The sequence below is a fragment of the Carettochelys insculpta genome, chromosome 6 (assembly GCF_033958435.1).
Source record: "Carettochelys insculpta isolate YL-2023 chromosome 6, ASM3395843v1, whole genome shotgun sequence".
Taxonomy (NCBI): Eukaryota; Metazoa; Chordata; order Testudines; family Carettochelyidae; genus Carettochelys; species Carettochelys insculpta.
In genome coordinates, this window is record NC_134142.1 from 78,065,370 (window position 1) to 78,082,838 (window position 17,469).

General features: G+C 44.1%; 1 protein-coding gene across 4 annotated transcripts in view; it reads left to right on the top strand.

Annotated features, from left to right (window-relative positions):
• Positions 1-17,469, top strand: part of SBF2 (SET binding factor 2) — a 648,361-nt gene that overhangs the window by 586,259 nt on the left and 44,633 nt on the right. For all 4 annotated transcript variants that reach the window (XM_074997415.1, XM_074997417.1, XM_074997416.1 and 1 more), the window contains 2 exons: positions 14,655-14,839; positions 15,417-15,593. In XM_074997415.1, the coding sequence (XP_074853516.1) occupies positions 14,655-14,839; positions 15,417-15,593 (362 nt within the window). The remainder of the gene's footprint in view (positions 1-14,654; positions 14,840-15,416; positions 15,594-17,469) is intronic.

Sequence of the window (17,469 nt, forward strand, 5' to 3'; positions counted from 1 at the left end):
TCTTCTAAGAGCTCAGTAAGTGTTGGTAAGACAATGATAGACAATGTTGACCTCCCATGGTTGAGCAAATTCTCTCATCCAGCACCAGTCAGGTCCCAAGGGCCCTGAACTAGAGACGTTCAACCGATAATAAAAAAAAAAAAGGGGGAAAAATAGCCGTACTAATTTGGCACTTGAAGAGTCTGCCTGTCTGTGAGTAGGAGTTGGCCTTGGCTGGATTACTGCTAAGAGGCAGAGACAGACATTTTTGGCGGGAGTGAAATCAGACCTTTTGACTTCTGTACTTTGAGACAATTATTGTGATTTTGTTTTGAACAGCAGGTGCATAAATCAGTGCACTGTGTTTTACGTCTTTAGGATGGGGTAAGGAAGAAAGGATACTTGCTAATGGTCCCAATTCCATCTCAGTCTCACTCTCTGGTACTGGGAAAATGTTTGTGTTGCAGTTACCACCTGTGACCACTACAGACTGCTGCTAGGCAGCCAGAGTCTGCTTTTCTTGTAGTATTCCTCCATGTGCCTTCTATCAGTTCCCATAGTGACCAGTCACCTGTCTGTGAAACAGCCAGCTCCTTCAGCTGACTCTTGCAAGAGAGAAGGAGAGAGGATGCGCCAGACTCTGGTAGATGAAAGAATTTCATGGGTGGAAGATAGGGAAATAACTGGAGAAAGAAAAGAGAGCTCAGCAGAAAGAGAGATACTCAGAAGTGCTAGAGGAAGCAATTAGATGAGGAAGTCTCTCTGTGGTGTGGTAAATAGAAAGGAGAAAATCCACATGGGGAGGAGAAATATGGAGCTGAAAAAGAGGAAGTGAAATGAGGAACGCAGCAAAAAAAAAGCCAAGGAAGAGACTAGAAAAAAAAACCCTCACAGAAATGAGATGAAAATTGGGGAGACTATTGTAGAGGAAGACATTTTGTGCAGCTCTGCATGTGGTAATTTACAGTAAAATATGTATGGAGCTAATTTTGAATATTTTCTGATGATTTTCATATAACCATAAACTTCAGCTTCTTGTTAATACACCCCGTCCCAAGCAGCGGTAGAACACGGAGCTACACAGAACCTGGCGGTTAAGACTGGGGCAAGGGGAAGAGTATCTAGTGGTGGTATCTGGGGACCTGTTGGAGGATGCTGAGTAAATTGTTGTCCACTAGGGTATCTAAGTAGTTAAAGTGCTGGAGGGTGGCGTGCTGGGTTGGCTGGGAGTGTTTGTTTGTTGGTTGCGTGCAGCTTCTGAGGGGTGGAAACTGAGGGATCTGGAACAGCACTGTTTCAGTAGCTGTGTTGCGGGGGGGCGGGGGTTGCTGGTTGTCTGTAGGTCATGGGGAGATATGGGGAGGGGAGTGAGAGGGTTGCTGATATAACCACAAGGATAGAATGGTAGCTGGTTGATTGTGGAAGTGGAGATGTATGCCTGGGGTTGCTCTCTAGGACAGGGTTGAGCAAACTTTTTATGTCGTGCCCCATTTTTCGTCCCTGCAATTTACAGGGTCCCCAGAACCTATCTAATGTTATACCAACTGATGGAACTTTCGGTTGTGTTCATATTAAAATAAAAAAAAAACCATTTCAGCACACGTAAGCAAATAAGTATGTAGAATGTGAACACTTTATTAATTGGTATATAAATGTGAATACACCTACATAAAAACAGTACCAGATTTGAACATTTTTAATGAAATGGTTGAGCCTGAGACCCAGCAGCCAATCATGCTGCACCCTCCCTTACAAAATGCCATGCCCCCACAGGCACTTTGCACAACCATGCTCAAGGAGATAAGCAAAGCAGTGGGGCCATTATTGGGTCTGACCTGCTGCTGGTCCCTCTGCTGACCCTTGCTCTTCTCTGGCCATGTTTCAGCACAGGAGACAGCCAGAATGGAGACAGAGAAGCCATCTGTTTATCTGCATAACTGCCCCATGTGATCTGAGAGTGTAACTGCAGATCAGTGTCTGCTCACAGCTGAGCTACATACATGGGAATCCAGTTGAAATGCAGGAATGTGTGACAAAATGGTGGCAGCCCCAGTTAAGGCAAGAGGCTCTTAGAGAAAAAAGGAATATCTCCTAATACGGAGGTAAACACCATTGGTACAAGGTAGTAGGCTACTGTGCTCCCACAAGATAACACAGACATCCAAGTTATCCTTAGTGATTTTGTATGTAGTTTTGCTGTTGCTAGATTTATGTGCTCTTCCGTGGTTTGGTACAATTGCACCTTTGTGGAGTAGTGTTACAATATAATACCTGTGGCAGAAAATGCAAGATTCAGTGGACTTCTAGCTGACTAACACAGCAGGCTGTTTTAGAAAGGTAGGCTGAAAATGGTGGTAATTTTGAGATGCTAATAACTGACATTTAATTAAAAATAAATAAAACTAAGAGTCACTGTAATATGTATACAACTCTCCAGAGCCTCTGGGGCAAATGTTAGCAGATATTTGTATTCCTTTTCCTCTGCTTTATGGTCCACTGGGTAACCCAAAAGTAAATATTATATACTTCTGGTCAACCATGAGTCAGTCTGTCTCAGCTAACAGCCCAAGCCCAGCATCATCTAGTTAATAATAGGATTATGCAGTACATTATTCAGAATCATAGGCAGATAGACGTCGGTTATGACCAGCATCGCTGAGTTTGTGAGCATGGTCCCCTCTTCCATTTCCTTATTTTTCCTGGACATGACACAAAGGCTCTGTCCCCCTTCCAGAAGGGGCATGTAAATGAAGCAGGTTGAAAATGCTAATAAGGCACCTATTTAAATATTCAGCACCTTGTTTGCATAATGACAGCCACCTGGAACATCGAAAATGCTGCTTTTGAATTGCAAACTAGCTGTGTAAATGGGCTTTCCTTTTGAAGGAATCCAGTTTAGAATTGGGTTACAAATGGCTAGTTTACAATTTGAAAGCAGCACTTTTGATGCCCCAGGTGACTGTCTTTATGCTGATGAAGTGCTGAATATTCATATCAGCACCTCATTAGCATTTTCAACCTGCTTTATTTACATGCTCCTTCCGAAAGGGAGGGACACGTGTAGATGTAGCCCTAATGGGGGCCCAAAAGCTGAGTATAACGGTGATGGCATCCAGCAGGAAGTGACATTTCCTGTATTTTGTGTGTATGTGCATAGTATTAATTTCATGTTAGGGTGTATAAGCATCATTTTATTATTTAAATTAACATGAATATATATACCAGGGATAGCCTAAGATTCTGCACGCTTTCTGAAATCAGAACAGTTCTGAATATGAGTACCAGCCCATCTTGAATGTATGCAAGTCAGACCTATGCTCATCTCCTGTCTGTATATCTTAGCAAAGTGTTTACATAAAATCCAGTCAGAATGGTTCTATTGTAAAGTAATTGGCCAATTAGTTACAGTTGTCATAACTGTGCAGTACTAGGACATTCTAGGCTTTTTTATATCTTTGAGAACAAACATAACATTACTCAGAATACAACCCATTGTGTCTCATACTGTATTTGTCGTCGGCTCAAATACAGTGTGGTGTAAAACTGGTTATCTGGAACACTGTTTGTCATTTGGTTTTATCCCCAAACATTTAAACAGTTAAGATGGGTGAGGAATCTTTTTTTCTGTCAGGGGCCACTAGCCACAGAAAAATCAGTTGGGAGTTGCACATAAACAAAAGAGAAAAAGAAAAAAGTCTCACTCAGCTCCTCTGTAGTCAGGGCCAGATTACCCCTTCTGAGGGCTTGGGGCTGTTAGATTTTGTGGTATCCCCTAGCTTCCGGAGTTGGGCCAAAATGAGGGGTTCAGAGACCAGGAGGGGGCTGCAGGTTGAGGCAGGAGGGTGGGCATGAGAAGGGGGTAAAGGCTTCATTTGGGGTGCAGGCTCTGGAGTGGGGCTGGGAAGAAGGTGTTTGAGATGCAGGGGAAGCTCCAGGCTGGGGCCAGGAGGTTTGGAGTGCAGGAGGGGCTCAGGTTGAGGTGGAGGTTCAGGGTCTAGGCAGGAGTTAGAGTGCTAGAGTAAGCTCAAGGCTGGGGCTCAAGGTTGGGCTGTGGGATCTAGGATGGAGTTATGGACTTAAGGTGTAGGAGGGGACTCGGGGCCAGTGCAGGGGGCTGGAGTGCAGGATGTGGGAAAGGGGGGTGCAGAACGGGTATGGGGTTGGGGTGCTGGTGGGCCTCCTCTTTGGTGGAGGGGGAAACACGTGGTTCACCATGGGCCATGCTGTCATGAGCTGGCCTGCGAACACTGCCCCAACAGCTGCAGGGACACAGCCTGCTGGCAAAGGCAGTGCAGAGACAGAGCTTCCCTCTGGTGCTCATGGCAATATGGCTGCAGCCCTGCATGGGGACACCAAGGCCTGGAGCTTCCAGCCCACTGCATGGAGACTTGCCATGGGCTGGATCAAATTAAGCAGCAGGATCACATCCAGCTCGCGAGCCAGCGGTTCCCCACACTGAGTTAATAGAAGAGAATGTTGTGGCGGGGTAGTGGTCTGTTGCCACTATCTAGATATTGACTTATTTACAGAAGAGGCAAAACAGTTTTTGAAAAAGCTGGAGCAGTTGCTGTTGCGATTATGTTCCAACAATTATTTTAACCAAATAGTTTATGTAGACTTAAGCATCTGTGATGAAATCCTGCTCTATGATGCATGTGCATGACATCCCTCGTTCCCAGATATCGGGAGTGTGCACTTGCCCCTTGATATGATGATAGTTTTTGTTTTAGAGTGATAATTTTCCTGAACTGTATATACCTTATACCGGGGTGGGCAATCATTTTTAGGGGGGGATCATTCCAAGAATTTGGTAAAGGGGCCATACTCTTCCATGATATTAATGGAGGAGGTGTGGGCTCTGGGATGGAGGTTGGGTGCAGAAGGGAGCTTGGGGTACAGGATTGGGATGCAGGAGGCATTCTGAGGTCTAGGAGGGAATTTGGGTGAAGAAGGGGATTGTGACCTGGGGACAGGAGATTGGGGTGCAGAGTCTGGGAGGGTGTAAGGTGCAAGAGGATTCTGACTTGGAAGTGGGGGTGGGGGTTCAGGGTCTGTGAGGGGGTTGTGACCAGGTGCAGGAGGGGTTTGGGGGGATTAGGTTTTGACATGGGGCAGGGGATTGGGGTACAGGAGGTGGTGCAGGGTCCAGGAGGGAGTATGGGTGCAGGAGAGGATTCTGACCCGGAGGAGGGATGCAGGAAGGGGTGCAAGGTGTGGGATGGGGTTGAGACCTGGGGCAGGGATGGTAGGAGGAGGTGCAGGGGTTTGGGTTGTGACCTGGGGCAGGGACTTGAGGTGCAGGATCTGGAAGGCGGTGTGGGTGCAGAAGCAGGAGTGAGGAGGGTTTGGGTTGTAATCAGGAGCAAGGGTGCAGGACGGGGGCAAGTAGCACAGGAGAGAGCGGGTGGAGTGCCAAGTTCAGGCTCTGGCCAGGAGGCACCTACCTCTGATAGCTCCTGGTCAGCAGCCCAGCAGGTCCCTCAGGCAGGCTCCCTGCCTGCTGCACCCCACATGCCACTCAAAGCAGCCAGCTGCTGGGGCCTTGTGTTCTCTGGATTCTGGACACTGCCATAAGAAGAGCCGCAAGCTTGCGCTGGTGGCAGGGGCAATGCACAAAGCTCTCTGTTCCTCCCCCACCCCCAGCAGTGTCCAGCGCATAGCGAGTACATGGCTCCATGCTAGGACAGGACAGGCTGGGATCCTGCTTGAGGTTCCCATTGGTCTGTGGTCTGTTTCCAGCCCATGGTCCATATTTCACCTGCTCCTGCCTTACACTGAGCTTGAGAAATGTAGCTAGGTAGGACTGTTGTCCTGCATTCTGATAGACCTAGAGAACAGGATAAAAATTATGTGCTTATGCCAATGAGAGGAGAGCAAATAGAATTTTATGCAACTATTCTGTTGCTTTATGGTTAAGCTTGCTTCTGATAGGGTAAAATCTTTTTAAAATAGTAATGCTCAATAAGTATCAGAGAGATAGCTGTGGTTAGGCTGTATCTTCAAGAACAACAAGAAGTCCTGTGGCACCTTATAGACTAACAGATATTTTGGAGCATAAGCTTTTGTGGGCAAAGACCTGCTTCATCAGATGCATCAGTAAGTTATCCAGCTATCTGAGTGCATGGCTCAATCTCTATTTGATATAATTGTCATACAATGGTACATCTTCTTGTCTGTGCATGTTTGGAATTACTGCAAAGCCCCTAAAAATGATGTTGACAAGTAGATACTGCTTTTCAGTTTTATTGTTTTCTGTTGTTTTGTAATGACTAAGAAACCTGTTATCTGGTACTTCTGAAAATTTTCTGAAAATTATTTGAGTATAATCTTACATCAAAGGAAACTGAAAAATAATCTGTTCTCCCACTCAATCTGTTTATGACTGTCTCCCTGCAATGTGCATTCCATTTCTCCTCCTTCTGCCTGTACTCTTTGTCTACCAGTGCTTGGGTCACACATTCAAATTCCAAATCAGCAGCTAAGGGAAGAATACATCAAGGTGTACTGTATTCTCTGTCCTGGAGATATATTTTATTCTTCCATCGCCATAGTTAGTGCTTTGTTTTCGTATATCTTCAAATGACAGTATTAGGCAACCTTAAGCATGTTAATAAAGTTGTTTTTCAAGTGATTGCTCATATGCATTCCAGTTGGTGTGTGTATGTGCTGTGCACACGATAGTTGGAGAATTTTTCCCTCAGTTGTACCTGTTGAGTCGGCTGTGCAGCCCTCTGGCTTGGTCCCTTCAAGGTGCATTATATAGAACACTGCTCACCTCCACCTTCTCACTTCCTTCTTACCACCGGTATTGGTCATTGGAGCTTCTTAGTGCTCTTTCTCTGCAAGTGTATTCTTGGTATCTGTAGTTGTTTAGTTCTTCATTTAGTTTTCAGTGTCTCAGTCCTGTAGTTATTTAGCTGAGAAGGAGAGAGTTTTCCCCTGGGGTTTCCCCCTTCAGTTTACAGTTCTCCTGACCAACGCATGCTGTGGGAAGCCTACGCCCAAGCCTATGCCCAGTCTTCCTGCCATAAATGCCTTGGAGAGGGGCCATCAAACACCTGTATTCCCTGTTTGCCTGAACTTTTGGCCTTGGACTAAAAAGGAGTGAGACTATCACCTGAAGCTCTTGCTTTTGGAGGTGGCTCTTCATCCTCAACCTAAGTTGGAGTCAGCACCAGTTCTGGGGGTGAATGCGCAACAGCCTTTGTGCGAGACCCCTTGGCACTGTGTAAAGGTGCCTAAGAGACCACTGACACCTCTCCTTGATGCAGACAGGTTCAAGTATGTGGTTCCATTTGCACTGGCTGGTGCCACACAAGAAGAAAAGTATAGTTGCCAGACTCATTCAAAAGTAGGGTGCACCATAAGGCAGGGTACCCAAAAGGGGGGCAGCAGGCTGCAGCGCAATCAGCTCCAGCTCCACAGAGGGTTTTGAGTCTGGTGCTTGTCATATCCCCTGGTAGGGAGAAATTGGCAAAGGAGTTAGACCTTCCTGGCATTCCTGACACCTATGAGGCCACCAGAAATCTTATCGTCATCACAGTGCAGTCACTGACTTGGCAGATAAAGGCACAAACCTTGGCACTGACTCAGGGCCTCGTATCACTGCAGCTACCAGCAGGGCCCCATGAACAAGCCTATGATGATGCAATACTGCTCACTGTTGCCACAGTTTTCCTCCCCAATACCACCAGCCTTGGTATCACCATGGTTAGGCTCTGAATATTAGGCAGACTCAGATGAGGAGTCGTCCACATCTCAGTGAAGCCAGTACTGATCAAGTTCCTGGAACCACTTCTGGTACTGTAGCCCTCAGCATGCTCTGGCACCGTTGCCCTCCTGGCAGCAACAGTGGCAAACACTGGTCCACTGGCTCTTTTGGACTCTGTGGGGTTATCACTAAGCCAATGGGCCACCTTCTAGGGCCATGTCAGTGGCTTCCACAACCCACCATCTGCTACCCTGATTAGTGCCATTCCCCCAGGGAGCAGGCGTACACCCCCCCCCCGCCCCATGCACGGCACTGTGCACAACATTGTGTCCCCTTTCTGGGGCACTGAGTACAGCACTGAGACCCTCTCTCCAGGCACCATGTATGTCCCTGGCACCAGAGTTCTCTGAACACCAGCTTGGTAGCACCTGAATCTCCCCCTAGGGAGCAAGAAGGCCAAAATGTTGATCTTCCAGAGGTCTTCAAGGGGTTTGTCTTCATCTCCAGTCAAGGCAGTGGTTGGCACCTCAGCCACCACACCAACTGCCATGGACACCAAAAACCAGCAGGATCTCCTACAGCAAGGGGCACAAAACCTGTAGTTGCAGACAGAGGAGATCATTGAGGACACTAACTCTATGGTTGACATCCTTGTAGGACACCCAGAAGGCCCTTCAAGAGTGGTCTTGCTTTGCCACTGATTGAGATAATCCAGAAACAACATAAAGGTGCTATAGCAAACCCCAGCATCCATACCTCCTCCTGTGTCCAAGGGCATTGAGAGGAGGTACTTCATGCACCGCAAAGAATCCAGAGCCAGACTCCCTTGTGGTGAAAGCAGTGAATCATAAGGAGCAGCAAGAGCAGCTGGGACCCACACCCATATCAAAGGATGCTGAAAAGCTAGCTCTCTTTGGACATAAGATTTATTCTCCTAAAACTGTAGGTGGCCAACCAGAAGATGTTGCTGAACTGGTATTCTTTAACTCCTGGGGTGCCCTCACTAAGTTCCAAGAGCTTCTTCCTGCTGACTGCTGCCAGGAATTTGCAGGCCTTTTAGAGGAGGGCAAACTGGTTGCCAGAACCTCCCTAAGGTGGCCCTAGACTCTGCTGACTCAGCAGCACATATAATGGCCATGGCTGTCACCATGAGAAGGGGCATATGGTTGCAGGTCTCTGGAGGTTTAAACTGTCATGAAAGAGTTGCCATTCAACTGTGCCAGGACTGTTTGCAGAGAACATGAACCATGCCTGTACAGTCTGAAAGACAATAGGATCACCCTTGAATCCCTGCAAATCACACTTCCCATAGGAGCAGAGAGAACAGGAACCATCACTGGACCTAACCAGGTTATTCACAGAATCACGGGCACATTCTTATGTTCCTCTACTAACATCACATGCTTTGTATATTGGACAGACTTCAAACTCTTTTAGACAAAGAATTAATGGGCATAAAACAGACATAAAAACACTCCTGATTCACAAACCTGTGAGCCAGCACTTTAAGGGAGTGGGCCATTCTGTTAATGACCTGAAAGTCTGTGTTTTACTGAAGAGGAATTGTCATAGCCATTTGGAGAGATAGGCTGCTGAACTCTCTTTTATATTCAAATTCGACACGTTAACACACCTCTGCTCTCTGGTTTGCTCACCTCGATAATATTTTTCTGATTTGTCAACCTTGATTACTATTTTTGGTTCTCCATGCCTTAAATATTGAGTCTGTTCTGGTATGGCCATGTTCTGAAGAAGTGGTTCTGTTGCACGGAAGCTCATCACCTAATGAATTATTTTGTTAGTCTTTAAAGTGCTACTGGACTGCTTTTTTGTTCCCATAGGAAGTCCTTCAGATTCCAGGCACAGGGGCCAAAATCAGAGGAGGCACCAGCGCCACAGGGCTTCTAGACAATCCCAGAGTCACAGCCCAACTTTTGAGAGCGAGCCCGAGGATGGAGTGCCAGTTCCCATACTGGATCCTTTCCCATCTGGCAACTGATTATACCATTTGTACTGTGCCTGGACATGGGATGGGGAGGATACTTTATCCAGTTCCCCGCCTGCCCCCGTTCCCATGGTGGTCTTCATCCAGAAGCACCTGAGGCATGTCTCCTTGTATTGGTTCTTCAAGGGCAAGTCCAGAGAGCAGGTCCTGGCACACATAACACTAACAAGGACCATCTTTACCAACCTAGTCGTCCTCTTAAATGAGCCAAACACCACCCTGGACACAGGGATGAGGCAGGGCCTGAGTGTAGGAATGGGTGCAGGGGTTTGGGCTGTGACAAATAGGCAGGGAGAGGTTGTGACCTGGGGCAGGGCATTGGGGTGAAGGGTCTGGGATGGGGTATGGGAGCAGGAGGAGGGGCAGAAAGTTAAGGTTATGTGAAGTGATGGGAGCAGAGGGTTGGAGAGAGGGAGGGTTTGGGGTGCCAGAGGCAGGCTCTGACTGGGAAGACTTACCTGGGCGGCTCCCAGCCATCAGCCCTGTGGCAGCCTCTTGGCCTTCTGCAGCCCCAGGCCACTCAAGATTACAGCGTGCTTCCTGTAGCTCTTTGGTCTAGATGCAGGAGGGGTGGGGAAAGGCTTGGCACACTGCTTCTACCCCCAAGCAAAATAGCTGAGCTCCTATTGGTTGTAAACCAGCCAATGGGAACTTAGATATTTTGCAAGGGGGCAGAAGCAGCATTTATAACCTTCCCCTCCTGCATCACAGTCTGCTATGACCTGCCCAATAAGGCAAAAGCTCGCTTGGTAGCATTTCTCATGTAGATCCCTATCCAGGACATCTGCTGGGCAGCTATGTGGTCATCCATTCACACCTTCACATCGCACTATGTCATCACTCGGCAGGCATGCCATGCCATGCCAGTCTTTGGCAGGACATTCCTACAGGCAGCGACCCAATCCATCCTCCATAGAAACTTCTGGAGAGTCACCTATTGAAATGCACATGAGCAATCACTTGACAAAGAAAAAATGGTTACCTGCCTTTCGTAACTGTTGTTCTTGGAGATGTGTTGCTCGTGTCCATTCCAGATCCCCCTACCTTCCCCATCAGAATAAATGGGAAGGAAGGAATTGAGTGAGTCGGGGATGGACAGTGTCTAATATATAGAGCCCTGAAGGTGCCACTCCAGTGAACTCCACAGCTGACTTGACAGGTATCACCAAAGGAAAAAAAAATTCTGACAACCATGCACATGGTGTGCGCGCATGCCTGTTGGAATTCATATGAGTGACACATCCTGAAGAACAGTTACAAAAGACAGCGCAAACCTTTTTTCTTTGTGACTGTGATTACCCTCACAATTTAGCAGTTTAGGAAATCTCAGACAGGGACTTGCTTGTTCATTCAGCATAGCCCATCTCCTTGAGTCGGAGACCACGAAAGTAGGCTTCCAGATCACCACAGAACTGTATCAAGTTTGTCGGGGTGGTGGGGCAGAAAGAGAGTCCTCGAGAAAGGGCAGATTCTTCTGCCAGGCTGAGTGTGTAGTTGAATAGATTGACAATATTGTGGGGTGAGTTAGGGGTAGCACTATTGTAGCCCCATGTGGAAAGTAGGAGTTTAGATAGTTTACAGTCCTTTTTCTTCTTCAGAGAAGAGAAAGGTGTGTTGTAAACCTCCTGTCTTGTTCTAGTAAAGTCCAGCCATGTGGAGGTTTGCATGGAAGATTGTTCATTTATGAGGGTCTCCAGATTTGAGAGCTCTCTTTTGATCTTTTCCTGTTTGCTGTACAGGATGTTGATCAGGTGGTTCCTCAGTTTCTTAGAGAGTGTGTGGCACAATCTCTCACTGTAATCTGTGTAGTATAGAATCATAGAATCATAGAAGAGTAGGACTGGAAGGGACCTTGAGAGGCCATCGAGTCCAGCCCCCTGCCCTCATGGCAAGATCAAGCACTTTCTAGACCATCCCTGAAAGCCATCTATCTAACCTCTTCTTAAATATCTCCAGTGATGGAGACTCTACCACCTCCCCCTGCAATTCGTTCCAGTGTTTGATCACCCTGACAGTTAGGAACTTTTTCCTTATGTCCATCCTGAACCTCCCCTGCTGCAACTTCAGTCCATTGCCTCTTGTTCTATCCCCAGAGGCAAGGAAGAACAAGTTTCCTCCCTCTGCCTTATGATGCCCTTTTAGATACCTGAAAACTGCTATCATGTCCCCCCTCAATCTTCTCTTTTCCAAAGTAAACAAGCCCAGTTCTTTCAGCCTTTCTTCATAGGTCATGTTCTCTAGACCTTTGATCATTCTCATTGCTCTCCTCTGGACCCTCTCCAATTTCTCCACATCCTTCCTAAACTGCGGTGCCCAGAACTGAAAACAGTACTCCAGCTGAGGCCTAACCAGCGCAGAGTAGAGTGGGAGACTGACTTGTCGTGTCTTGTTCACAACACAGCTGTTAATGCATCCTAGAATCATGTTTGCCTTTTTCGCAACAGCATCACACTGTTGACTCATATTTAGCTTGTGGTCCACTATAACCCCTAGATCCCTTTCTGCTGTACTCATTCCTAGGCAGTCCTTTCCCATTCTGTATGTGTGACACTGATTGTTCCTTCCTAAGTGGAGCACTTTGCATTTGTCCTTATTAAACTTCATCCTGTTTACCTCAGCCCGTTTCTCCATTTTATCCAGATCCTTTTGAATTATGACCCTATCCTCTACAGAAGTTGCAACCCCTCCCAGCTTGGTGTCATCTGCAAACTTAATAAGTGTACTTTCTATGTCAATATCTAAATCTGTTGATTTCAGTGGGTTTTTCACCTTCAGTCCTTTTGGTATGATGTCCTTGTGTTTGCATTTGGAGAGGAGGGTGATGTCTGTCTAAATCTGTGCAAGTTTTTTCATGAGGTTGATGGATTTCCATTCATTATGGCTAAATGTAGTGCCTTGCATCGTGACAAGTATCAGAGAGGTAGCTGTGTTAGTCTGTAGCTTTGAGAACAACAAGAAGTCCGGTGGCCCCTTATAGACTTAACAGATATTTTGGAGCATAAGCTTTCGTGGGCAAAGACCCACTTCTTCTGATGCATGACTTGTGGGGAGGTTTCAGAGGGGTATTTAAAGAGTGGGTCCCAGTAAAAGGGAGGGCCAGAGCTGACAAGGTCTATTCAGCAAGGTGGAAATGGCCCATTATCAATAGTACGTGTCAAAAGAGGAAAAAGCAAGTCAGATGAGACAGGGGGATATGACCCATTGTCAGAGTCTAATGGGGAGATATTTGAGGGGATTAGCTATTCTGAGAGTGCTGATTTACCTACCTCTGAAAATTAAAAGTCTAAGTTGCCTCATGATGGGCATGTAAAAATTGAGGCATGCAAAAATTAACTAATACATTTTTTTAAATCTTGTCCCAGGTGTCTAGCTTGGTTGAGGCATAGAACTGTATAAATTAGCAAAAGAATATATTAATTAGATTACCTAGTCATCTCTCTGCCAGTGTAAGAGTCATCTCTGCAGTATATTTGTTGCTGCTTTATCTTAGATGGAGGTAAAATGGCTCATGAAGGCCCTACAGTGAAAAGAGAGGAGAATTGAAATATGATACCAGGAACTATAAGGCACCACCAGCATATTTGTTCTAACCACTAGACCCATATTAATGTGTGTCAAAATGTTAATTGTGAAGCATATCGCAAAACAAGGGATGTGTTTTAAGTCAATGTAGACATGATGTTTAAAAAATAAATTTCATAAGATAATCCATTATTGTGGCTTTAAATATTGTAATTAATATTATTCAGATTCAAATATGGAATAACACCATGAAGTTTAGTATTTGGATTGCTTATACTAATATTAATTTTAATTACACTAAAAATAATGGGGCGCTTTTTTACTTTATATGAAGCAAGAGATACATTCAGTTGTTGAGGAAAAACTTTGTGGTAGCTGGGTAGATAAGCTGCCAAAACAACAAGCCTGAAGCAAAGAAAGCTATAGAAATGTGTGCAATTTGTATGTAAAAGATCACTTAACATTTTTATTTACATATAGTTAAATACATATTCATTATTTTCAAATTGTTGCTCCTATCAGAATTATGTTTTGATTTTATAGCAAACACTATTAATACAGTCTCAAAGGGAAGTCCATGTGAGTATGTATCTGTAAAACCAGCAAGGAGTCCTGGAGTACCTGAGGATATGTCTGAATTGAAGAGCTCTGTCAGCAAAAGATACGCATATTGTGCAATGTATTTGCATATCTTCTGCCAACAGTTTTGTCGGGAGAAGCTTTCCCAGAATTGGTCCATCTACATGGGGCCAAATATCGGGAAAACCCCCTCTGTCAACATATCAAGGATGACCAGGATGTCAGCAGAATGCTCCTGGAACACCAGACATCTATTAGGAGACCTCTGGGCTCCCGACAGAAGCCTGCAATCTAGACATAGACCAAGAGAGTAATGGATTTCTGAGGGCATAAGCTTCCATGGGTAAAACAGTTACAGTAAACTCTCATATTTGGCAGCCCTGGCAGTTGCTGGGTATTCAAATATTCTGGATAATAGAGAGGTATACCTAGTAATGCATAACACTAAAACAAGATTAGATATTAAGAAACAAAAATACACGCAGAGTACTTAATTTACTGACAACAGTAGAATTGTACACTGTAAACTTATACTGTTAAGTTATTTGGGAGTTCCAGATGATAGAATGCTGGATATGAAAGAGTTCACTATGTTCAGCTAGTTTTGACCAGTATCTCACATTCTATTACTGTACTATAGTTTAAATTGGAGAATTTTAGTTGTCGAATTATTCCAGTTTGGGATTATTTCCTTCAGTGCATGATGCTCGTTTCAATCTATAAATAATCTAAGTGACATGTGTAAACACCTTTGTTTCAGAAATATGCTTATATATACATGCTACAATGTATTTATTCTGTATCATGTCATTTCTGTGACTAAGAAATTGTTCTATAACATTTTTATTTTTTGTAAAGGTGTATGGGCAAGTCTTCGTTCTAGCAATCGGTTTATCAGCACTCAAGCGCCATTTATTGATGTGGGTGCAAGACTGGCGGGGAAAGATAACACAGCATCATACAGTAACAGTTCATTTTTGCAAAGTCAGCTTCTGAAACGCCAAGCTGCCCTCTACATATTTGGACAAAAATCTCAGTTAAGGGTAAAGTCAAGCTTCTTTATTCATTAAAACACAGTAAATAATCTTACATGCTCTCATTTAGAATACCTAGACATATCACATCTATTAGAGCATCTATCAATAAATTCCCTTATTTTTGGTAATTTTAGTCAATTCAAAGTACTAATTACACATAAGTAAGAAGAGTTTGTCCATTCAGACTGCAATAATGACTTTATAATCAAGCTATTGAGTCCATATTTATCAAATAATTTTATTTTTGAATGATATTGTAACTTCACAGAAGTTCTAATGTAATTTCCAAAGAGTTAGGAAGGTCTGCTAAATGCCAATTTTATTTAAATACCAAATAGAATAAAAATATGTAACATCCTTTTTTATTCTGGATGGTGAATGGGGGAGTATATTTTGTTATGTTTTACAAGGGTGTGGTACGAATCATTGTGTACTAAGTAGATTATTATGCAAAATGAAATGTAAAATTTGTTTGGAAATTCTTACCCTAATATCTTTGAAAACATCTCTTCTCACATAGATACTTTGGATGAAGAATATCCTTTTCCAATGATTAATGTGTCATTGTCTTATTCATCCACAGAGCTTCAAACCTGATTTTGCTTTGAATTGTGAATTTGTTGCTGTTGAGTTCAGTGACATACGACAGGTGAAAACAAGTTTTAAAAAGCTGATGAGGGCTTGTGTTCCCAGTACTATTCCTACAGATTCTGAAGTAACATTCCTTAAGGCACTTGGTGAATCAGAGTGGTTCCCACAGGTAATTCATATGGCAGGTGCTTCGAACAATATATATGCAATACCATTTTCCAAGAATACATTGTGATCTCTGTTGACAGAGAAGCATCCGTTGTTTGTTCCTTGTAATTGACAACTAGGCAGTGTAATTCATTTTCTCCTATAGTGTGCAACAAATGCCAAGAATACAGATTAGATTGTTTTACTACCTTTTTTGATTCTTATGGCCTTGATTGTACACGCTTCAGTTATTCCATTTTCTATTAAAGGCAGATAAAATATAAAAGTAGAACAATTAAGTAACTATTCAAAGTGAATGATATATTGGCAATTTTATTTTACAACTCATACTCAGCTGTGTGCTAACTCTGCATTTCTGTATATACTTTTATTTAATAAATAAACTGTCTGTGAGCTATTAAGGGTCAAACATGAAGAAACTCTCAAAAGTATTTCATTGCAATTGACATTTTGAGAAACTCTCTACCATTTTTCCCCTTTCTTTCCTCCTTCCACATATGTTCAATAGAGATTAACCAAATAAAAAAAGTTAGGATTGTGTTTTGTAGGATTCAAGTGAGTGGGGATGTAGAAAATTGAACTCTTTGTACATTATAAGTGTGAACATTTGGACAACTGGATGTTATGTTGAGAAGGTGTTGCTGAAAAAATACTCCTTGGAATATAATAAAACAGGATATATCCATTTTGTTATGCTAGCTACTCAAGGGCCGTGTCTACACTAGCCCCAAACTTCGACATGGCCATAGGAATGCTCATAGGAATAAGGGGACTTCGAAGGAGGCGGGGTCCTTTTGAAAAGGAGCCCCGTCGGGACGAGCCGCGTGGCGGTGAGCCACGTCAATTTCAAAGCGCCACGGCCGCCCGCATGCTAATGAGGCGCTGAATATGTATTTCAGCGCTTCATTAGTAAACTTCAAAATGGCCATTTACATGGCCATTTTGAAGTTTGGGGCTAGTGTAGACATAGCCAAGGAGAACATTTACATTAAACAGACAGTGAATAAGCAGTAACTCTGGAAATCACACACTAAGGACCATAAGGGATGCCTTGTGCCTCCTTACTTCACTTTTGTTTGTTTGTTTTCTTTTGCACTGTACTCGCACTTCCAGAGCATGGGGGACTTTAGGCTTCATAGACCTGCTGTGTCCAACCCCTTGCTCGGAAAGCTGCGAATGTGGGGCAGGGCATAGGGAGGGAAGCTCTGCCCCCTCTATCCTGCCATCATGCTCAGTAGTATAGTTAGTCAGCATGTTGGGGTAGGGATGTAGAATAGATTTGGGACTACACTTGTTAGGGCACATTTCCTCCACTAAGAAGTAGGGTGATAATGAGGGAGATTATATCCCTTCAGTAGTGCTCCAAGGGCACAGCAACAATTCAGTTCCCTAGTTTAGGATTAGATCATATGTCACATATTAGCCCTAATTCAATACTAAGGCTAGTTCTGTGGGAGTAAGGGAATGTGGAAGTGGGGTACACATTTTGAAGCTGCCCGCATTTACACTGTCAATCTGCAATTCAAAGTCTGCACTTCGAAATTCATGCAGCCACCATTATGCTAATGAGGTGCTGAATATGCACATTAGTGCCTCATTACCCTGCTTTGAATTGCCTCATTACCATGCCACCTCCAACAGGAGGTGGCATGTGTAGCAACAGCCCAAGACGTTCTTAAGGTGCTAAACCAAAATCTTATACAATCTGGTTATAAAGACAAACTGGAAAGACAAGGTGACTTTATATTTAATTTGCCATTTTTAGACCACGCTTATGAAAAAACTCAGATCTTCATCCTATAGATTTGTTTTTAGTATACAGAATTTTTCTCTGCTGAAGAATACAGAAATAAATTGCACAGTGTGTCTGTAATAAT